Raw genomic sequence first — 24,075 nt, forward strand, 5'->3', positions numbered from 1 at the left:
TAATACTGGACACATCATGTTACGATCTGACTACAGTATAGTGTTCTCAGTACCACGAGCCAGACTCTGCCCTGAGTCTTGTAATGAACTGACTCACATAGTCCTTGTAGCCACCCCAGTGGGCAGGCACTCTTCTTGCTTCATTTTTTTGCACATGAGGAAATTGAGGCACATATAGGTTAAGTAATGTGTCAGAAGTCTTGCAGAGGGACTGGGATGTGAACCCAAGCAGTCTGGCTTGCATCTCGGTCTCAGTTGTTACACTATTGGAAACAAATAAGCTTCCTTACAGAAAACATTCTCTTCTGTTGATTTGCTGTTGCCTTCCTTCGGGGTGGGAGGGGCATCCCCCTCTCTGTCTACATACCTACTGTTAATTGTATCGATATAATGTGGGCTCTGAGAGCAGCACGAGCAAAATGGGTCATGGCTTTTGACTTCAGGAGGGAGAAGTGAGGCAGGCAAGCATCAGTTTTTCTTAAGATTTAAACCCATATGGAGAAAAGACAGCCTCTTCAATAAGTGGTGCTGGGAGAACTGGACAGCTACATGTAAAAGAATGAAATAAAAAAAAAAAAAAGAATGAAATCAGAACACTCCCTAACACCATACACAAAAATAAACTCAAAATGGATTGAAGACCTAAATGTAAGGCCAGACACTATAAAACTCTTAGAGGAAAACATAGGCAGAACAAACACTCTCTGACATACATCACAACAAGATCCTTTTTGACCCACCTCCTAGAGAAATGGAAATAAAAACAAAAATAAACAAATGGGACCTAATGAAACTTAAAACCTTTGGCACAGCAAAGGAAACCATAAACAAGACGAAAAGACAACCCTTAGAAATGAGAGAAAATATTTGCAAATGAAGCAACTGACAAAGGATTAATCTCCAAAACATACAAGTAACTCATGCAGCTCAATATCAAAAAAACAACCCAATCCCAAAATGGACAGAAGACCTAAATAGACATTTCTCCAAAGAAGATATACAGATTGCCAACAAACACATGAAAGGATGCTCAACATCACTAATCATTAGAGAAATGCAAGTCAAAACTACAATTAGGTATCACCTCACACCAGTCAGCATGGCCATCATCAAAAAATCTACAAACAATAAATGCTGGAGAGGGTGTGGAGAAAAGGGAGCCCTCTTGCACTGCTGGTGGGAATGTGAATTGGTACAGCCACTATGGAGAACAGTATGGAGGTTCCTTAAAAAACTAAAAATAGAACTACCATACGACCCAGCAGTCCCACTACTGGGCATATACCCTGAGAAAACCATAATTCAAAAAGAGTCATGTACCACAATGTTCACTGCAGCTCTATTTACAATAGCCAGGACATGGAAGCAACCTAAGTGTCCATCGACAGATGAATGGATAAAGAAGGTGTGGCACATATATACAATGGAATATTACTCAGCCATAAAAAGAAACGAAATTGAGTTATTTGTAGTGAGGGGAATGGACCTAGAGTCTGTCATACAGAGTGAAGTAAGTCAGAAAGAGAAAAATACCATATGCTAACACATATATATGGAATCTAAAAAAAGAAAAAAGAATGGTTCTGAAGAACCTAGGGGCAGGACAGGAATAAAGACGCAGGTGTAAAGAATGGACTTAAGGACACGGGGAGGGGGAAGGGTAAGCTGGGACAAAGTGAGAGAGTGGCATGCACATATATATACTACCAAATGTGAAATATATAGCTAGTGGGAAGCCGCCGCATAGCACAGGGAGATCAGCTCGGTGCTTTGTGACCACCTAGAGGGGTGGGATAGGGAGGGTGGGAGGGAGACGCAAGAGGGAGGAGATATGGAGATATATGTATATGTATAGCTAATTCACTTTGTTATAAAGCAGAAACTAACACACCACTGTAAAGCAAGTATACTCCAATAAAGATGTTAAATAAATAAATAAATAAGATTTAAACCCATAGATACACAGAGATACGCCCTTCCTCTGAGGGGGGTAAAGGTGTCTAGTTATTTATAATTTATTCTTCAAATATCCCACTGCTTACTGTGTTGCAGGATAGTAGTTTCTTACTGAGCAAATGAAAGTACAGTCTGTTTTGAAGAAACCAAAAGGAAAATAGAGCTTCTGTTCAGGATATTAAGAAACTTGTATCTGTTCGAAGACCTTGTTGAGACTGTTGATGCAGGGGTCAAAAATATGGAAGTCTTGTGAAGAGTAAGAACCTTCGACCGAGTGCATGCCCTCTGGGGTTGCCCTCTGGGGTTGCCCTCTGAGCTGCAGACCCGAGGCTGCAGCAATGGGAGCCCATGCTCAGAGGCATCAGCATTTAGTGCCTGTCTTCCTTCCTTTTGTGCTGAGTATAATTCGTAGGTTTACCCCATGGTCTGTGATGTGTGCCTGGCAAGAACACCATTGTTGTGGTGGTGTCACTCCAAGACAGACTATCAATGCTGATTCCTTGGGCCTTTTCAGTTGATCAAACCCACTGTACCAAACCATTGCTTCAAAATATTAATAAAAACAGCTGTCATTAATGAGTGCTGCTAGGTGACAGGTACCTAGTGGCTTGCTTTGTATATTTTAACTTACGTAATTCTCACAGCAACTCTATTATTTTTGTTTCCATTTTACAGATGATCAAAGTGAGGCCTAGAAGGATTTAAAATTTTATTCAGTATTTTACAGTTAGTAAGTGGCAGAACCAGCATTCTGATTCCAAAGCTTGGACTCTCACTTCAGTATTCTTGCGTTTGCCTAGAACTATGGGCGTATTTTATATTACCATTTTCACTATTTTTGAAACTCTGCTGAAGAAGTACATCTTATTAGCATGTCAATTTGTCTTACTATAAATGTAAGTACCCAAAAAATTCTTTACTAGCCAGAGTGATCTGTTTATTCCATGCCACGTGAAGCTGACCTTAAATATCTCCTTTCTCTGAATAGATGGATACTTTGAGAATGTTTGAATGAAAGACCTAGGCTGAATAAGCTGTGAATGCTGCCACAGAGGAAGGAAGGGCGGATGAGAGGATTTTACTTAGTTTTGCTTCCTATTTTCAAATGTGGCATAATCAATTTATCGCCTCTCAGACCTGCATCCACCTTCATTGCCTTCTCAGGAAAGAATGGATCTAGGCCCTTGCATTGTCTTTGTCAGCTGACTTGATGTGCAGCTGTTAGCAGAGGAGGTGGAGGCCTTTCAACAGGAGTGGTTCTTGGTTCTTGCGTGTTGCTGGCTTCTGCAGCCCCTGCACTGTGCACCAGCCAGCAGTTCACCCAGCGTGCCCTGTACAGCTCTGTAGGGATAGCTCTGTGAGACACCCCTGCCCTGGAGGGCGGAGGTCACGTTTGGTTTCCGGGTAGCACGGTGCCTTTCATTATGCTATGAAAGCTTTCAAATCTCTGCCCTTTTTCCTACACCCTTGCCATGTTTGCCCTGCCTAATTCAGTGCTTCTTGATCAGACTGGCTTCTTTCCTCTGTGCTTTGGTAACATCAATGCCACCGTGGAATCCCAAACTAAAATCATGTTCTGTGTCCATGGACTTGCAGTCTGCCACTTCCCAGCCCCTTCATGGGAAGTGTGGGATGTCTTTGACCGCTTTTTGGTACTTGTCTCCATTGACGTTAGAAATACTAGAAAATAGCAGTTCCCTTTCCTGTAAAACTAAATGTACAGCTCTTGAGCCGTATTGTTTCCTCCTGGTATTTAGTTTAATCTTTTTCGGTCCATTTGTGCTTCAGACCTTCCCTGGAACTCAGGGCTCATAATGATCAGCAGCTCTTGTTGACGCGTTGTGTGGCCGGGAGCTCGACTGTTCTGTCTCCCTGCCCAGCACCTCAAATGAGTGGGAGACTCCACTTCTTATTATTTCCCTTCCTCAGCTTTCATCTAGTTCCTAATTCACATGGCTGTGTAAGAATTGCATCCAAGACGCTTGTAATTAAGGTTCTGTGACACTTAATCAAATGCCTTCGTGGTTCCTGCATCAGAGCTACTGATGTCACTCGTGGATGCGTCCCGTGCAATGATGCTGAGCTTTCAAGGGAAGATTTGCTGTGTAGCAACCTGCTTATCCACGTTTTCCTAAAAGTTTTTAGTTTCGTGAGGTCTTGTAGGATTGATCTGGGTTTTAGGCTAAGAGCTATGAACGTATTCTCAGCTAATACCCCTTTTCCAGTCTTCTTAACTGTTGATCCAGACGCCCCTTCCTGGAATCCAGGGCGCTTGGAACTGCCAAGGGGCCTCCCCATGGCACCCGATGACACATGTTGGTTCTCACAGAAGGTAGACTTCATTGTGTCCCCTTTGCCGTGTGGTCCAGTCTTACTCTCTCCTCTCATCCTGCAGCTGTTAGACACGTACAACTGGCAACAGGGGGAACTAGGAGAGCTCCCAGCCTTGTTGAGGATGGAAGGGAGAAGCCAAGTTAGAACAACCAGGAGAGTCGCACGGTGACATGGGTTGGTTTTCTCCCCTGACTAATCATCATATTTCGAAACATCTTTCCAAAAAGGTCTCTCCATCTAGTCACTCTCCTGAGATGTTAGTGGTCCTTTTTTGGTTTGGATATTTGGGTTGGGAGTGGGGAGTATTAAGCCCTGAAAAGCTTACCATGTGGAGGTAATTCTGATCCTAACATTTCATTCAACATTGCCGTGAATGCTTTTTGCCCTAATTACACTGTGCACCCCAGAGGCAGCTCTTCAACTTCAGGGCCGCACACCTCTTTCCGTATCTTTGCCTTGTTTTGACTGGGTGAGCATGGTCTCTAGGGGTCTTCAGTGATCACGCCAGCACTGCTGTTTGGGGAGGATCATCCTGGTATTCCACCTACCATCGTTATTCATCATGTTGTGTTATGGACCCTTCAGGGTGCTATTTATAGATGTTTTAAATGTTTCTTATGCCATTGTTTTGCAGTTAAAATAAGACACAGAGTTGGCTTTTGAAAAGAATTAGTTACTTCATCAGTTTATGTATTGTTCAATTTTGCTGTACAGTAAGCTATCCAACATCTTAGTGACTTAACAGCAACAAGCACTTATTTCTGACTCATGGCCAACTGTGGGTAAACTCTTTACCTTCTGGGGCATAGGCCAGGAGTGGCTCCTAGTTTGGGCATGTGAGTGTCTTTGTGATTGAAAATATTCTTGTTTTACTATTTTCTTTCAATTTTGTGAAAAAAATTTAGCACACTTGTGTTTGGTTTTAGCAATTTTTTTAAATGTGGGAAAAAATCCACACTTCTTTAAAATGTACCTTTCTAATCTATTCATATTTTCTAAAATGATTGTTTTATGTCAAAAATATAACTCTTATCTGATTGCAAAAGTAATTTATGCTCAAGGCAAAAAACCTTGCATATATCTAAAAGAATGGACAAAAAACAATACATTGTAATTTTGTCACCCTTACATGACTACTCAATATTTTTGTGTAGTTCACTGAACTGAAAAGGAAGGGGTAAAACTATATTTACAGACACCATGATGGTTTATTTTGAACATTTTAAGAAATTTACAAAACTAGTAGAAATAATGTGAATTTTGCAAGGGCGGAAGGGAGAAATTCAGTATCTAAAAACTAATTGTATACACTAGCAACAAAAATTGTAAGTGAAATAAAAAAACAATGCTTTTTATAATAACATCAGTAACATCCAGCATTTAGGAAGACTTCCTCAGTGAAAGTTACAGAACATTGTTGGTAGAAATTAAAGGAGAAAAAAAATGGAGAGATCCACCGTGTGTTCATGGATTGGAAGACTCAATATTAATATAGTCTCTCTACATTGATTTATAGATTTAACATGAATCTAATCAAAATCCCAACAGAGTTTTTGTAGAAATTGACAGAGTGTTTCTAAAATTTCCATGAAAATGAGATCAAATCTGGATAGCCAGAACAAACTTGAAAAGAACAAAGTCGGAGGACTTGCACTACCTAATATCAAAATTTATGATAAAACTACAATAATCTTCCTTATCAATACCCCAATGACATTTTTTGCAGAAATGAAAAAATTCTAAAATTCATATGGAATCTCAAAGGACCTCAGATAAGCAAAACGATCTTGAGAAAGAACCACAAAATGGAGGCCTCACAATTCCTGATTTCAATATAAATTACAAAGGTACAGTAATCAAAACCCTGTGGTACAGGCATAAAGGCAGGCATGTAGAATAATGGAAAAGCATAGAAAGCCCAGAAATACACTCTGTGTATATGGTCAGATGATCTTGGACAAGGCTGCCAGAGCTGCACAGTGGGGAAAGGATAGTCTCTTCAACTAACAGTGTTGGGAAAATTGGCTTTTGTTTTGCAAAAGAAAGAGGTTGGACCATTATCTTACACCATATACAAAAATTAACTCAAAATAGATTATAGACCTAAATGTAAGACCTGACACTGTAGAATTCTTAGAAGAAAACAAAGGGGGAAAGCTTCATGACATTGGATTTGGCAGTGATTTATTGAATATGACACCAAAAGCACAGGCAGCAAAAGCAAAATTAGACAAGTGAGACTACATCATACTTAAAACTTCTTTGCAGTAAAGAAACAATAGAGGGAAAAGGCAACCTATGAAATTGAAGAACATATCCTCTTGTATACATCTGATCATGGGTTAATATCCAGAATATATAAATAACTCCTACAACTCAGTAACATTAAATAACCGAATTTAATAATCAGCAAAAAACTTTAATAGACATTTCTCCAAGGAAGATGCACAAATGGCCTATAAGTCCATTAAAAGATGTTCAACATTACTAATTATCAGGAAAATGCAACTCAGAACCACAGTGGGATACCACTCACACCCATTAGGATGGCTATTATAAAAATTTTTCTTAAACAGAAAACAAATGTTGGTGAGTATGTAGATAGATTGGAACCCTTGTGCACTGTTGGTAGGAATGTAAAATGGTGCAGCAGCTATGGAAAACAGTATGGAGCTTCCTCAAAAAATAAAAAATAGAACCACCATATGATTTATGAATTCTATTTGGATATATATCCAAAATATTAAAGCAGGGATGCGAGCAGATATTGCCACACCAATAGTCATAGCAGCATTATTCACATTAGCCAGGAGGTCAGAGCAACTTAAATCCATCGGTGGATGAATGGATAAAGAAAATATGGTGTGTATATATAGTGGAATACTGCTGAGCCTTAAAAGGAAAGGAAATTACGACATATTCTACAGCATATTCTTGAGGACATTTTGCTGTGAGAAATAAGCCAGTCACAGAAAGACAAATACTGTGTGATTCCACTTATATGAGGGATCTAAAATAGTAAACTCATAGAAACAGAAAGTAGAATGGTGGTTGCTCAGGATTGGGGGCAGGCAGGTGGTGAGTTGCTGTTAGGTGGGTGTAGAGCTTCAGTCATGCAGGATGGATGGGGACTTCTGGGGTCTGTGGCACAATAACGTACATGTGGTTGACAGTATTGTGCTGACCACCTGAAAATTGTTGGGAGGGTGAATCTTATATGTTGTTTTATAAATACTCTAACTGAAAAAAATATATAATGAATCAACATAGTATAGAACTAGCAGAGGGATAGACAAATGGATTTACTCTACCAGATGGAGAGTTCAAAATTATACCCGTACACACATGGTCAGGTGACACTTGACAAAGGAGCTAGGGCGATTTAATAAGGAAAGGAAAATCTTTACAACAAATGGTACTTGAAAAATTAGGTAAGCATGTGGGAAAATGTGAACACCAACCTCCACTTCCACTACTTAGAAAAATTAACTTGAGATGGTACCTAGACCTAAAAGTAAAAGGTAAAAGTATAAAGCTTCCCAAAGAAAACAAAGGAGTGTATTTTTTGAACCTTGGGGTAGGTAGAAATTTATAGGCAGGATTCAAAAAGCACTAGCTAGAGAGGAAAAGATAACAAAATGAATCTCATGAAAATGAAAAATTTCTCCTCATCAAGCACACTATTAAGGGTTTGAAAGTTGAGCCATAGACTTGGGATGAGTATTTTCAAACATATATCTTAAAAAAAAAAAGCTTGTATCCATAATATATAAAGAACTAGTATAAATCAGTAATAAAAAGGCAGCTCAAAAACTTGGACATATACTTCACAAGAGATGATATGCAAATGTCCAAGAAGTCCAGGAAAGGTGCTCAACATAAGCCATCAGGTAAATGTAAATTTAACTTCATGATTCTACTTCACAACCATGAGAACAGCTACTGTAGAAAAGATTGTACCAAGTGCTGGTGGCAGGACTAGAATCTCATATATTGGTGATGTGGATGTGAAATATTATAATCACTTTGGCAGTTTCTTTGAAATTTAAACAGAATCTTACATAGTGGAAAAAGTAACATCTTTACTTTGGAAGAAGTTGATGGGCACCATCTTAACCAAGGACCAAAGTTAACACCATCAGTAGAGGACAGACTTCTGTGGAACCCCCACTGAAATGCATGGTCTGAATCTAATCATGAGGAAACATCAGAAAATCCAAGTTGAAGACAATCTGCAAGATAACTGGCTTGTATTCTTTAAAATGGCCGGTTTCACGAGAGGCAGAAGCTGGGAAACTGGTCCAGGTCTAGGAGGGCAAAGAAAATCTGATAAATGCATGCATCCGTGGTCCTGGACTGGATCATAGACTAGGAAGACAAAATAACTGCAAAGGAAGTTACTGGGATAATTGGCACTATTTGAACATGGACTTTGAATTAGGTAATAGTATATCATTGTTAAACTTCCTGATTTTGAGAATTTACATTATGTAAGAGAATATCTCTGTTTTTAGGAAATACTTTGAAATATTTAGGTATAGAGGAACATGGTACCTGCATTTTACTTTCAAATGATTAGGAAAAAACATACTTACATAAAGAAAGCAATGGGGTCAAATGTAAGTGGTGAGTTTGGGTAAAAGTTATACGGGAGTTCTGTACTATTCTCGCAGATTTTCTGTAAATTTGAAATTACATCCAAAAAGTTCAAAAGGAGAAATATATCAAACAAAGTGTTTGATATGTGGAGAATCAATGTACTCTCACCTCATTGATGAGCCCTTTAGTTTTATTCAGTAATGTGAATACAAGTCATTCAGTCATCAGTTTTTAATCTAGGAGTTTAAGAAAAAGAATGACCAGAAAGTAGGTTTTTGTCTTAAAGTACTTTGAGTCTAGTTGAGGAGAAAAGAGCTGTGCATACACAATCTGAACAAAGTAAAATAATAAATAAATTCATTGTGTTTGGTATGTGATATGCTCTAAAACAAGTATTGGCAGATATTTTCTGTAAAGGGCCAGATAGAAAATATTTTTAGCCATTATGGTCTCTGTCACAACTGCTCAGCCATGCTTTTATAGTATGGAAGCAGCCATAGACAATACACATATAAATGAGTGTGTCTCTGTTCCAGTGAACGTTATTACAAAGAGACTGCAGGCTGCATCTGGCCCAAGGGCTGGCCTATATTTACCCCCACTCTAAAATGTTAACAGGGTGGAGTTTTCCTAGGAACAGCTAGAGAATAGGGTGGTTAGTGGTGAAGGGTGTGGGCTCTGGAGCTACTCACACCTGGGTTCAAACCCTGTCAATGCTACTCACCAGTTACATGACACTGGGGGAGCTTCATACCTTTGCTTTCTCATTTGTGAAATGGGAATAATAAGAGTGGCTCCTCCACAGAGCGTGTAGAAGATCGTGGGTGTAGTAGTATCCTGACTGCAGACTTCTAACTGGTTTCCTGACTTCTAACTGGTTTCCTGGCTCCTACTCTGATTCTCCTGCAGTCTCCTTCACAACATCCAGAATGAGCCCTCCAAAACGGAATCAGATCATGTCATCCATGCTCACCCTTCTTCCCCCATGCTTCCCTGTCAAAGTTAGAATGGTAGCCAAGCTCTGTACCACTCCTGTAAAGCCCTCATCCTGGTGAGTCCCTTTGCTGGTGTTGTGTGCATTGTGCCAGCACCATCCTTATTCACAGTGCAGGGCCTTTGAGCTGGCTTTTCCCTCTGTCTTGGAGATTCTCATCTTACTATTCAGATTTTACAGTAAGAGAGCTCTTCCCTGGCTTCACAGTTAAGTAGGTACTCAATCTTTTTATCTTATTTTCATTCTTACCCCCTTTGATTGTCTGTTGTCTGTCTTTAACCCTTTAGAAAGTGAGCTGCATGAGACACAATACCTTGTCCACCTGATTCTCCACGCCAAGCCCTGAGGACACCACCTTACAAAATCTGCAGTAAAATATCGTTTGTGGAGTTAACATAATGGGTTCATACACACAAAATACCTAACATAGTGACTGCCCCATAACTGATATTTGGAAAGTGTTAGCTAAGATCATTACCGTACAGCCTGTAAGGTGTACATACTTACCTTAACAGAACATTGAAATGAATTAAGAAGCTTGAAAATGTGACCTGTGAAGAAATATCTGAAGATCCATGTCCTTTCACTCTAAGAAAAGAAAAATCACAGCGATTTACATCCCGTATCTGATTATTTATACAGATCTAGGGTAATAAAATGAACAGTTAAAAGTCTGAATGAATTTGAATGCCTTTTTCCTGGAGCTTTCAAACTAGCAGGTTTACACTTATTTTCCTTCCTTCCCCACTCATCCATTTGTGACAGTTTCTGTAGGATGATAAACTCTTTCACAGGACCAGAAAGAAAGCAGAAAAGCTTGGGGCCTTCGGGCTGTCCCTGAACAATGGAGTGATTTAGCTCTCGCTTTGTTTCAGACGTCCATACAGAAGCTGTCCAGGCTGCGCTCGCTAAACACAAAGAAAGGAAGATGGCAGTGCCTATGCCTTCCAAACGCAGGTCCTTGGTTGTGCAGACCTCGATGGACGCCTACACACCCCCAGGTGAGTAGCAGGTCCCGTCTGCTTCATGAAGTCAGTGCCAGCAACTGCGATCTTTCTAACTTTCAAAATCATGGTGCTGTAATTCAGATTTTGAGAACCAGAAGTCCAGAAATAGTAAATACGCTCTAAATAAAACTTGGAAGGAAAATTGGCATGATTATATATATGTCTATATAAATAAGTGTTTTTAAACTTTTCATTTAGACTCAAATATGATACAGACTTTTTTTTTAAATCCTATAAAATTTTATTTAATTCTTTATAAAGCAAGAGAAGAGTTTGTACATCCATCCTTCTAACCGAAGCTGGATTTCTCTTCTGCTTAGACTGGTGTATGCATATTCTCAAGTCTTTAAAATGTCAGTAGGTTGTAATGTTCTGTTAAGAAATTGAATGAATTGAAAAATTTAGGCAGTTACTTAAATCTGGTGTCATCAATTTTTCCTGTGAAGTGCAGGTAGTATTTTGGGGTATCACAGCTGCTTGCTCTGCTATTGTGGTGCTGAAGCAGCCATGGGCAACATGTCAGTGAAAGGCATGGCTATGTGTCAATAAAACTTTAGTCACAAAAACAGGCAGAGGGTTTGGTCCACAAGCCTGCCAACCCCTGATCTAAATGGTTGAAGGTAAAAACTCCCATTGTATTTCTGCTTTTGTTTAATCTTGAATTTTATATAACTACCTAAGATCTCTACTCTACCCAAATAATTATAATCTATATCTTGTGATCTTCAAAACTGAAGTGAAACATGAAGTTAAACGTCCAGGTATCTATTAGAAACATGAATGATTGAACCTAATTTACTTGATTTGTGTGTGTGTGTGTTTCTGGTTCCAACATTATTCATGTCGTTGTTGCCACTCTGTCTTTTCTGCAGATCTAAGTTACCTGGCACACCCGTTTGTTCATAAGAGAAATTTAGGGTGCAGTAAGAATAGTTGAACATACATAGCATTTTTTGGAGTCTTTTGAAGTTAGTCATGAGTGTTTGCAAACAGTGAGGGTAATAGAAGCACACACTTCAACTCACAGATGTGGTCAAGTATATCCAATACTGCTTCAAACAACTCTTAAGTCTTCAGCTTTACATGCCTCTAAAAGTGAACGTCCTGAGCTTTGTAAGACAAAACTTAAATAATATAAAACTTAGTTGTTTTGTTTTGTCTTAACAGATAATACCACAAGTGTTCTTTATCTCAAGAATATAATATTCTAATAGGAAAGGGTGTCCTTTTCGCCAATTTCCTTCCTTTTTGTTGAGCCACAGCATGTATTTTGGACTCTTTTTAAATCAGCATAATTAATATACTTAATCCTATTTAGTTTATGGTTATAATTTGCCAAAATTTATAAGTGGTGAAAAATTATTTTGTATGTGTTTATACAACAAACAGAATGGACTTATAAGAATAACAAACCCCATTTAAAATATATTTTAGCCAACTCTTTGGAACTAGACAGTATTCAGGGAGATGGACATTTTTCTGAGCCACTTTTTATGGGAAATGTTGAGTCTAAAGTACAAGGTGCAATGTGATTATTTGTGTATGTGCTTTTTCACATGTTGAATCCATCCTCATGAGTGTTGTGTCATGCATGATGAAAGACAAAACTTTCAGGAGAACGAACCTTGTACAAAGGTCTTTGCAAAATATAAAAGAATGTTATTGGAAATGAGTGTCATTTTTGGTGCAACATTTGCATTTAATTGTTTGGTTAGCATTTTCACGTACACCATATAATACATTTTGTAAACTGTCATTCAGGAGTCCTAGTAACAGTATCACATGGGATAGTTTTGTACAATCATAAATGCCAACACCATCATCATAAAAATTTTCATTCATAACCTATTTTGTGCTTATCAGGAGTCTACATATTTGTAACTGTACTTGCTTGAAGAAAATCGTGGCTCAGCTTCATTTTCTCTCACTCTGTTTTCCTTGGTTGCTGATAGCATTTGTTAGAACTAATTTTGTGTCCAGTTTTCTTCAGAGAATATTCCTGAAGTTTATATTCTCTGCATAAAGTGACTGGTTGCTGACTAGTATCATAGTTTCTAGAAAAGATATGATTAGGATCGTTGCAATGCCAGTCTCTATAGATGAAACTTTGCTTTATTTTTCACGTACAAAAATATAAGAAGAATTTGTCAGTACTTTTGCTTCCAGCCATAATGAAATAACTTACCAGACTAACCCATACACCATAAACAACTATAAAGCTGCACAAAACAAATAAGATGACTGCTTTTAGGCAGTGGACCTCATTCAGGGAATCAAATGAAAATATGTCAAAGAACTAAATGAAAATATTATCTTAATACTTGAGCTGATCAGGGAAAGGCAAAAATATTTTAAAAATTAATAGAAACTCTAGAAATGAAAAATATAATACAGAAATGATATTTTACTAGATCAGCTTAGCATCAGATTGGAGAAGTAGGATAAAAGAGTCTGTGAACTTAGATAAAGAGAAATTAACCAAACTGAAGAATGAGAAGTCAAAAGATAAAAGAAAAATTAACAGAACCTCAAGCATCTGTGATACAATGTTAACATACTTATAATTGGAATCCAAGAAGGAAAAGAGAGTGAGAAAAGGGAAGAAAAACTACTTAAGGAAATAAGGGTCACAAACTTCTCAGATTGATGTAAAACACCACCTCACAGATCCCAGAAGTTCAGTGAATGCCACGCAGATTAAGTATGAAAAGAATCATCCCTAAATTAATAATAGTCCAAGTGCTGAAATCCAAAGATTAAGAGGAAATCTTGAAAGTCATCAAAGGAAAACAGATATATTGCATACAGAAGAACAGTCATATGAATTATGAATACTTATGTGAAGATGCAGTAAAGGCCAGAAGACAATGAGAAGACATTTTTATAAAGTACCAAAAGGAAAAGACTGAAACTGTCAATTCATACTCAGTGAAAATATACTTCATAAACGAGGGTGAAAAAAAGGCATAATGAGACACATGAAAGCTCAGAGAATATGGTGCCAGCAGAACTGCAAACGCACTAACAGATGTCATTTAGCTGATGGGAGATGATCCCAGATAAAAATTTACATCTATGAAAAGGAAAGAAGAACACTGGAAACAGTAAATAGCTGGGTAAACGTAAAATTCTATGCTTTTTCTTGTAATTTTCTTTAAAACAACAATTGCACAAAAGACAAGGCCAGGTGAATGGAATTATACTGTTGTATGGTTATGAAGTAGGAAGCAGAAAATGGAAAGAATGAAATGAATAGTGTCAGGTGTGATGTGAGATGGGAGAGAAAGTTTGTAGTGTCAGATTTGAAGAGCAAACAGTTACAGTATTGACCCCGTATGGACCCATTGAGGATTCATATTCTTAGCCCTAAAGTAACCACTAAAAAAAATGAGAAAAGGTATAGGTAAGAATTTAATAGAGAACATAAAATGAAACTCTTAAAAAATATTTAGGGGGCTTCCCTGGTGGCGCAGTGGTTGAGAGTCCGCCTGCCGATGCAGGGGACATGGGTTTGTGCCCTGGTCCAGGAAGATCCCACATGCCGCAGAGCGGCTAAGCCCGTGAGCCATGGCCGCTGAGCCTGCGCATCCGGAGCCTGTGCTCCGCAACGGGAGAGGCCACAACAGTGAGAGGCCCGCGTACTGCAAAAAAAAAAAAAAAAAAATTTTGGTTAATAGAAACAAAGGTGGGAAAAATCAACAACAGAGATTAAAATAGGAGGAATGAATGGAAAACAAATAGCAAAATGTTAGATGTAAACTCACTCATATAAATTATTACAATAAATGTAAATGGACCAAACGCCCACTTAAAAGATAGAGATTGTCAGACTGAATAAAAAAGGAAGATACATCTATATGTTGTCTATAAGAGACACATTTGAATATAAAAACAAGGATAGTTAAAAATAAAATGATGAAAAAATATACAATGCAAACATAAAGCATAGGAAGGTGAAAAGTCTATATTAATATCAGACAAAGTAGACAGCAGGACAAAGTAGTACCAGATATAAAGATGAACATTGCATATTGGAAAATGAGCAATTCACCAGGAAGTTATAACAATGAATATTTATATACCTAAAAACAGAGCATTGTAATTTATAAGGCAGAAACTGGCATAATGAAGGGAAAAATAGAAAAAACAAAAATAATAATTGGAGATTCTTAAAATATTCTTCTTAAATAATCATAAGAAAGTTGTCAAAACAACACTATCAACCAACTTGATGTAGTTGATACTTACAGAATATTATGCCCAACTATTGCGGAAAACACATTCCTTTTTAATACCATTCTTGGGGTATAATTTACATCCCATAAAATTAGCACATTGTAAGTGTATAATTTAATGACTTGTAGTAAATATATAGATTGTGAAGCTATTGGTGCAGTCCAGTTTTAAAGCATTTCCTTCTCCCCGGAAAGTTTCCTTGTGCCCATTTGCAGTTAATTCCCATTCTCACACCCAGGCCTAGGGAGCATTTGATCTGATTTATACACCTCTAAGAATATTCTAGACATTTTGTAAATGAATTAATAAAATATATCCTTCTGTATCTTCTTTAGCATGTTTTTGAGCATCCATTTTGTAGCATCAGTAGTTCATTCATTCTTATTGAGAATTGTATTCTATTAGATAGATATGCCACATTTTGTTTATCCAGTCACTTGTTGATGGATATTTAGCTTGTGTCCACTTTTCAGCTATTATGAATAATGCTGCTATCAACATTTATGCACATATATTTGTGTATATATATAATTTCATTTATCTTGGGTAGATTCCTAGGAGTGGAATTAATGAGTCTTATGGTAAGTTTATGTTTGACTTTTAAGAAACTGTCACATTGTTTCCATCATGGCTATACCATGTTATATTCCGACCAGCAACGTATAAAGATTCCAGTTTCTCAGCATCCTCACCAACACTTGGTATTGTCCTTATTTTTTTAATAGTCATTCTAGTGGATATGAAATAGTATTTCATTATGGTTTTAATTTTCATTTCCCTAATGACTAATGATGCTAAGGATCTTTTTGTGTGCTTGTTAGCCATTTGTATATATTCACTGGTGAAATGTCCCGATTTTTCGCCCATTTTTATTTATTTTATTTATTATTTTTTAAATTTTATTTATTTATTTTTGGCTGCGTTGGGTCTTCGTTGCTGCACGTGAGCTTTCTCTAGTTGCGGCAAGCAGGGGCTACTCTTCGTTGCGGAGCGCGGGCTTCTCATTGCAGTGGCTTCCCTCATTGTGGAGCACGGGCTCTAGGCATGCGGGCTTCAGTAGTTGCGGCACGCGGGCTCAGTAGTTGTGGCTCACGGGCTCTAGAGCACAGGCTCAGTAGTTGTGGCACATGAGCTTAGTTGCTCTGCAGCATGTGGGATCTCCCAGGCCAGGGATCGAACCCGTGTCCCCTGCATTGGCAGGCGGATTCTCAACCACTGTGCCACCGGGGAAGCCCTTTTGCCCATTTTTAAAATGAGTTGTCTGTCTTCTCACTGGTTAAGAGTTCTCTATGTAATCTGAATACAAGTTCTTTATCAGGTATACAATTTGCAAACTGTAGTTTGTCTTTTCTTAATGTTGTCTGTGGTGGAGAGAATTATGGCCCCCTCCAAAGATATCCATGTCCTAATTTCTAGAACTTGTGAATATATTACCTTACATTGTAAAAAAAGACTTTGCAGTCATGATTAAGTTAAGCACCTTGAGATAGGGCAGTTATCCTGGATTAACCAGGTGGGCCCACTGTAATCAAAGAAGTCTCTATTCAGGCAGAGAATGAGAAATACAATACTGTGTAATCTCAGTCACATGTGGAATCTTAAAAAAAAAAAACTCACAGAAAAAGAGATCAGATTTGTGGTTACCAGAGGCAGGGAGTGGTGGGAGAGGGAATTGGAGGAAGGTGGTCAAAAGGCAAAAACTTCTTGTTATAAGTACTAGGGATGTGATGTACAATATAACTATAGTTAACGCTGCTGTATGATCTATGTGAAAGTTGTTAAGAGAGTAAAATTTAAGAGTTCTCATCACAAGGAAGAAAGTTTTTTTCTCTATTTTATATGAGATGATGGATGCTAACTAAAGTTACTATGGTAATTATTTCCTAATATATGTAAGTCAAACGATTATGCTGTACACTTTAAACTTATACAGTGATATATATCAATTATATTTCAATAAAACTGGAGGAAAAAAGGTCCTTAGGGAAAAGTATCAAAGTAAAAAAAAAAAAAGATAATGAACCAGAGGTTGGAGGGATACACTTTAAAGATCGATGAAGGGGCCATGAGCTGGTGACACAGGTGGGCTCTAAGAAGGTAGAAAAGGTAAAGGAGTGGATTCTCCCTTGAAGCCTCCAGAAGGAATAAAACCCTGCCAACACTTTGATCTTAGACTTCTGACCTCCAGAACTGTTAAGATAATAAGTATGTGCAGTGTTGTAAGCCACTGAATTAGTGGTGACTTGTTATGTTACCCATAGCTTAAGAGTTTTCCATTTTGATGAAGTTCAGTTCATCAGTTATTTTATGGATCGTGCTTTGGGAAGTTTCAGAAATTTTATAGTTTTAGTTCTTTCATTCAGGCCTGTGATCCATTTTGAATTAATTTTTATTTATGGTATGAGGTAAGGATCTATGTTTTTTATTTTGGTTTGGTTTTTTGATACGTGAATATTCAGTTGCCCAGCCCATTTGTTGAAAAGATGATCTTTTCCTCATTGAATTATCTTGGGAATCTTCGTCAAAAATAAATTGACCATGATCATAAATGTAAGACTATATTTCTGGGTTCAGTTCTGTTCCATTGAAATATATGCCTATTCTTGTGCTAATATCACTATCTTGATTACTTTAACTTCATAGTAAGTTTTAGTATCAGGTAATGAAGTCCTCCATCTTCCTCAAAATTATTTTGGCTATTCTCAGGCCTTTGCATTTCCAAATAAATTTTAAAATAAGCTTTCAATTTCTTAAAAAAAGCCTTCTGGGATTTTACTAGGTATTGTCTTAATTTTTTGTTAGATATATTGCTAAGTGTTTTATCCTTTTTGATGCTGTCATGATGGAATTTTTTTCTTAATTTCATTCTCTTATTGTTCAGTGCTAGTATCTTATAAAGATATTTCATATCTTTTTTTGGTGGTCCTGTGAATTTAAGAAGTCAGATGTATAACTATGCAACTCTTTTCACCTGCCACAGTGACAACGCATGCTAACTGATTGGATGGCTGGATTTTGACTTCTGACTACTAGATCAACGTGTGCTTGTTCCCTGGGAGGTGGGAATAATTTGCAGTCTGTCCAGCCAGAAAAGGGTGTGGGGGAGCATTGATGCCTATCTGCTTTGATAAGAGATATCTTGGTTCTCTCACTCTGTGTGTGCTTGTCCCACTGCAGAAATTCATCTTGTCCCATTGTCTTTTAGTCCTCTCAACAGAGGCATTCCCCATTAAAGAACTTTCTTGGAGGCTCCACTCAACAAATTTTGATTAAGTCCCCCCCCAACCCCCACTTCAAGGATAACTGGAAAATTAGCTGGGCACATTGATGACTTTGTCAATACAGAGGTAGTTCTGGATGCTGAGAATATCCGGGTGCTGGTAGATTCATTGTCTGGTGAGAGCCTTCTTCCTCATAGTCGTCCATGTTCTCACTGTGTCCTTACATGGCAGAAGGGGCTAACTCATTTATTAATTCAAGAATTTTTCCATGTGTTCCTTAGAATTTCCTACATTTAAGATCATGTCATCTGTGAATAAAGACCGTTTTACAACTTCCTTTCTAATCTGGATGGATGTCTTTAATTTTTACTTTTCCCTGTAGTTCACTGGCCAGAACCTGCTGGATAATGTTGAATAGAAGTGGCAAGAGGGGACATTCTTGCCTTGTTCTTATCTTAGGGGAAATGTATTCAGTCTTTTACCAGTATATACAGTGTTAGCTATGGGTTTTCATGAATGCCTTTCATCAGGTTGAGGAAGTTTCCTTCCATTCCTGCATTGTTGAGAGGCTTTATCATGAGTGGGTGTTAGGTTTTGTAAAATACTTTTTCTGACTTTTAAGGTTAACATACTTTTTTTTCCTCTTTATTCTACTAATATGATATATAACATTAATTCATTTTTGAATGTCAAATTAACCTTAATTCATGTTCATATGTGTAATCCTGGTTACCACTTGGTCATTTTATATGTTGCTTGATAATGTTTGCTAATATTTTTGAGGATTTTAGTGTCTATATCATGAATGATATTGTTCTGTAGTTTTCTTATGAAAAGATGGGGTGGGAAATGAAAGATTGATTTGTAAAGGGGCATGAGAAAACTTTTGGGGAGGTGGTAATGCTCTGTGTGGATATAGGGGTGTATACATTCTCAGAAGTCTTAAGTCTGAAGACTTGAATAGATATTTTTCCAAAGAAGATATACAAATGGCCAATAATTACATTTAAAGATACTCAACATCACTGATCATTAGGGAAATGCAAATCAAAATTACAAAGAGATACAACTTCACACCCATGAGGATGGTTACTATCAAAAAAAAAAAAAAAGGAACAGAAAATAACAAGTGTTGGTAAGGATATGAAGAAATTGGAACCCTTGTGCACTCTTGGTGGAAATGAGGTGCATAGAGGTGCAGCCTCTATGGAGAACAGAATGGCAGTTCCTCAAAAAATTAAAAATAGAATTTACTATATGATCCAGTAATTCCACTTCAGAGTACATACCCAAAAGAATTTAAAGGAGACTCTCAAAGAGATATTTATATACCTATGTTCACAGCAGCATTATTCACAACAGCAAAAACATGGAAGCAACCCAAGTGTCCACAGCAGATGAACGGATAACAACATGTGGTCTGTACATTATCATGGAATGTTATTCAGCCTTAAGAAGGAAAGAAGTTCTGACACATGCTGCAAAGTGGATGAACCTTGAAGACATTATGCCAAGTGAAATAAGCCAGTCACAGAAAGACAAAAGTGCGATTCCACTTAACATGAGGTACTTAGAGTAGTCAGAATTACACAGAGAGAAAGTAGAGTGGTGGTTGTCAGGGGATGTGGGGGGAAGGGGCAATGGAGAGTTACTGTTTAATGGGGACAGAGTTTCAGTTTTACAAGGTGAAATGAGTTATGTGGATGGATGGTGGTGAAATGAGTTATGGGGAGGGTTGTCCAACATTATGAATGTATTTAATATCACTGAACTGTACACGTAAAAATGGTTAAAATGGTAAAATTTATGTTATGTGTATTTTACCACAATTTCAAAAAAATTGAAAAAATTCTTAGGTCTGAATTCCAAAAATATAAATTTTATTTTTATGTAAATTATAATTCTAAGTTATTTTAAAAGGAAGGACAAGGGAAGAGAATCTGTTGGCCTTCTAATATTATTGTTGCTTCTGTAACAAATTTCTAATAGATAAACTTTTAAAAAATTTCTAGACAGCCTAGGTCACGTCACAATGATAATAAAATGCAATGTAAATATCCTTCACAAATATTGCTGTGTTAAAGAAAAAGTCCTTGTAAATCAACCATACTCCAATAAAAATTAATTTAAAAAAAAGAACAGTAATTAATACATTAGTAAGTGCTTAATAAGTATTGATGAATGAATGAGTGAATAAACAGCAAAATTAACATTAAAAAAAGAAAAAGTCCTATTTCTTGATTTAAGACAAATTACCCTTTCACTTATTCTCAGTAAATGTTCTGGAGCTACTCTCCTCCTTTTTCCCTCCTGGCATCTCACATAACTCACCTATATGTATGATCCTAAATGTCATTCTTATATTGAAGTTTAAATAACAAGTATACAACGGTTCGTTCTTGAAAACCTTGCTTCTAGGTGAAAAGTTATTAAATGAATACTATTTCCATTAATTTTAATGCAAAAAGTGACATGTTTTTGCTCAATCCAAGATACACAGTTTTCATAGATAGCAAAATAAATCAAGTAAATAATGAAAAACTTTTATAAGGAACAAATATAAAAGTAAATGCATTTAGTTTGATCACAGAATGTAGTGTGGTGATTTACTGTCCTCCTGAAAGGAGGAGGCAGAGTCCTTAGATGTAGGTTGGTAGAGAAGTCCAGATTGGGAGAGGCAGGAGGATGAGACCTGCCACACTCACATGGAACTTAAAATAGCACATGACTCAGAGAAACACCTCGGTATAAAGAAGGGCTACAGAGCATCACACTTCGAAACACGTGCAAGTTCAGTGTCTTTTAGAAAATGCCACCTTGACCTTCTCGCTTTGTGTCTGAGTACACAGAAAACATTTGGTTTCTCCCTCAAACTCTTGAGTGGAGGAAATTGGTGAGTATGTCTTTGTCTGAGATTGTAATGTCACAACTTTCTGTAGCATATATATGTAAGGTGTTTTGGATGAAGACTTCACTGCAGTGAAAAATAATTTGTCATCTGAAAAGTGTGTAATTTTTCAAGAGTGTTCAAAGGTCGTCGATCAGTTAGTGTGGGAGGTAGGTCTGTGTTCGCAGTGTTTGGAGAGGGACTAATCCTGGGGGGGACTTCTTTGCTGTGATATACACGGCTGATCACCTGCCTCCCACAGATACCTCCTCTGGCTCAGAAGACGAAGGCTCGGTGCAGGGCGACTCCCAGGGGACCCCCACCTCCAGCCAGGGCAGCATCAACATGGAGCACTGGATCAGCCAGGCCATCCACGGCTCCACCACCTCCACCACCTCCTCCTCTTCCACCCAGAGTGGGGGGAGTGGCGCCGCCCACAGACTGGCTGACGTCATGGCTCAGACGCACCTAGGTGAGTGCCCTGCTGGGCAGTCGTCTGTCTTATTCTCGTTGTCCTTACATCTGAGTGGCTGCTGAGTAACCCTGCCCTTTTTATTTTGAAATTTCTCTATTTGTGCATCTCGGCCATGGAATCCATCCGAGGGACAGAACAGAGCCCCACTCCCGCTTCTGGGCTGCTTTGTTGCGTTGGTTTTACTGTTTTGTGAAACCCTTGGTTTTACTATTCTTTACATCCCAGACGTCTCCTCTGCTTGTAGAAGAATGCTTTCTTGTTCGTTAGGGAAACTTGCAGCCGTATCTGGTTACGTGCTTTCTTCTCCTCATGCTAAAGTATGCTCCTAAATGAAATTTTAATTATGCTAATAAACAAGGCTGGGGACTTCAGAGTGAGTTTGCCCTTACTTTGGAAGTTACTTAGGAAGGGGAGGCTTTCATCACTACTGCTTATATGGTTTTCTGCCATAGGCATTCAGCTTTCTGGGGTGGTTCACGTTACTTTGTGTGTAGGTTCCATGATACATGGGATCCTCTGTATTTAAAAAAGCACAGAGTTAGGAAGCATTGGTAAGATGTTTGGAAATAGTGTAAAACAGGAGATGAAGTGAGAATTATTAGAGGAAAGGAGCATATTGGGTGAGCAGGGGGCTGCGTGGAGGGGGTGAGTAAGGGTCCTGTTTCTCTGCCTGCACCCTAGCCCCCCACTCACTGCGCCACATTCATCTGGTGTGGAAGGCACAGCATGAGGTCCAGATCTGTCTGATCCATTTTCAGCTGTGGATTGAGATTTTTAAACATTTCAATAAAAAATTTTTCACAAAGTAAATTACTTGCTTTGAATGTGGTGCCAAGATGGTTCAGTATGTTCTCCATTCAAATGGGGTGGACCAGGGTCAGCCGCATCCAGGGACATGGAAGCTGCACCTCCCTGTGCAGTGGTTGATCATCGAGCACAGGGCAGGTGCACGGCATCCTCCCACATCTATCCTCTTATCCGAAAACTCCATGTTTAGAAAGTAGGTAAGTGAAATGAATGAATGAAATACTCTGCCAGCTTCTCAGACTCAAAAAGTATTTCTAGATTATTGGCTACTTGACAAGAGTCAGAGGAATTCCAAACTGACTTCTCAGGACTTGGCCCCAGTGGCACTTGCTCAGCATGAAGTTGAGGTTAAAAGCAACAGCCTTTTCAGAATCAGCAGTGAGACTGGTTGTCTACCAGCAGGACACAGGCAGCCGGTTGGGAGGGCTGGGTCTGGTCCCAGTTCTCACGTTAACAGCTGCCGGCTTCTTCAGAAGTCAGTATTCCCTGCTCTAGTTTTTTAGTGGGAAGAAAAGGAATGATAATGTCTTTCCTTTGTACCCATTGCGAGTAAAAAGGAGAAAATAGGAAAATTCTCCACAGTTTTTAAAGTAACACTCACATGCAAAGTAGTAGTATTAAATTTCAGTTTAAAACGTTTTCGGGAACATACACTGGTTAATGTGTACTGAGAACCTCTATTTGAAATCATAGATAAAAATTAAGCAGAAATGTATATGACCGTTAAAGAGTTTCAGATGCTAAAATTTCTTCCTCTGTGTTTTGGAACCTGAGATAGCCCTGAGGCTCAGTCCGTGTGCTTTGTCTGGTAGCCACCTGGGCGGGAGAGACGTGGAACTCCCTCCACCTCTGCCCCTCGCTCTTACCTTAGGAATGTGTGTTTTCTGACTGAGTACACTTCTAAGGAAATATCAGGAATCTTACCAAGAGAAACACATAATTTTGAACAGATTACTCCCTGCATTTGTTTCTCCCTTTATGTAGTTACGTGTGGAATATTGGAGGAAATTATAGCATGGAGAATTAAATTTATCCGAGCTATAAAAGGTTGCGTTACTCAGGTATGTTAAGACTCAGTGTAACCTAAATATAGCTTCTCAGTGTGTGACATTTCAGTAATCTCTAATTTGGCACATAGATAAGTTCCTAGAGTATCCAGGAATTTTCTGTAAATATGAAAAAAATTTTTTGAAAGAAAGCAGTGGCAAAATAATAAAATAAGAAAAAGAGAATTAAAATATTTTACTCCAGGGCTTCCCTGGTGGCGCAGTGGTTGAGAGACCGCCTGCCGATGCAGGGGACACGGGTTCGTGCCCCGGTCCGGGAAGATCCCACATGTCGCGGAGCGGCTAGGCCCGTGAGCCATGGCTGCTGAGCCTGCGTGTCTGGAGCCTGTGCTCCACAACGGGAGAGGCCACAACGGTGAGAGGCCCGCCTACCGCCAAAAAAAAAAAAAATTTTTTTACTCCTGTGGCAAAAGCAAAAGAAGTAAAAAGTCAGAATTGGCAGTGTTCAACCTTTTGTTGAGGCCATCAGAAGCCTACAAATAAGAAAGTATT

At 38.3% G+C, this 24,075-nt stretch overlaps 1 protein-coding gene across 5 annotated transcripts in view; it reads left to right on the forward strand.

Moving 5' to 3' along the window:
- DIP2C (disco interacting protein 2 homolog C) overlaps positions 1 to 24,075 on the forward strand; it is a 362,893-nt gene that overhangs the window by 203,878 nt on the left and 134,940 nt on the right. For all 5 annotated transcript variants that reach the window (XM_033403063.2, XM_049705659.1, XM_033403064.2 and 2 more), the window contains 2 exons: positions 10,759 to 10,884; positions 21,497 to 21,706. In XM_033403063.2, coding sequence (XP_033258954.1) covers positions 10,759 to 10,884; positions 21,497 to 21,706 — 336 coding nt within the window. The remainder of the gene's footprint in view (positions 1 to 10,758; positions 10,885 to 21,496; positions 21,707 to 24,075) is intronic.

The sequence above is a fragment of the Orcinus orca genome, chromosome 2 (assembly GCF_937001465.1).
Source record: "Orcinus orca chromosome 2, mOrcOrc1.1, whole genome shotgun sequence".
In the NCBI taxonomy this organism is placed as follows: domain Eukaryota; kingdom Metazoa; phylum Chordata; class Mammalia; order Artiodactyla; family Delphinidae; genus Orcinus; species Orcinus orca.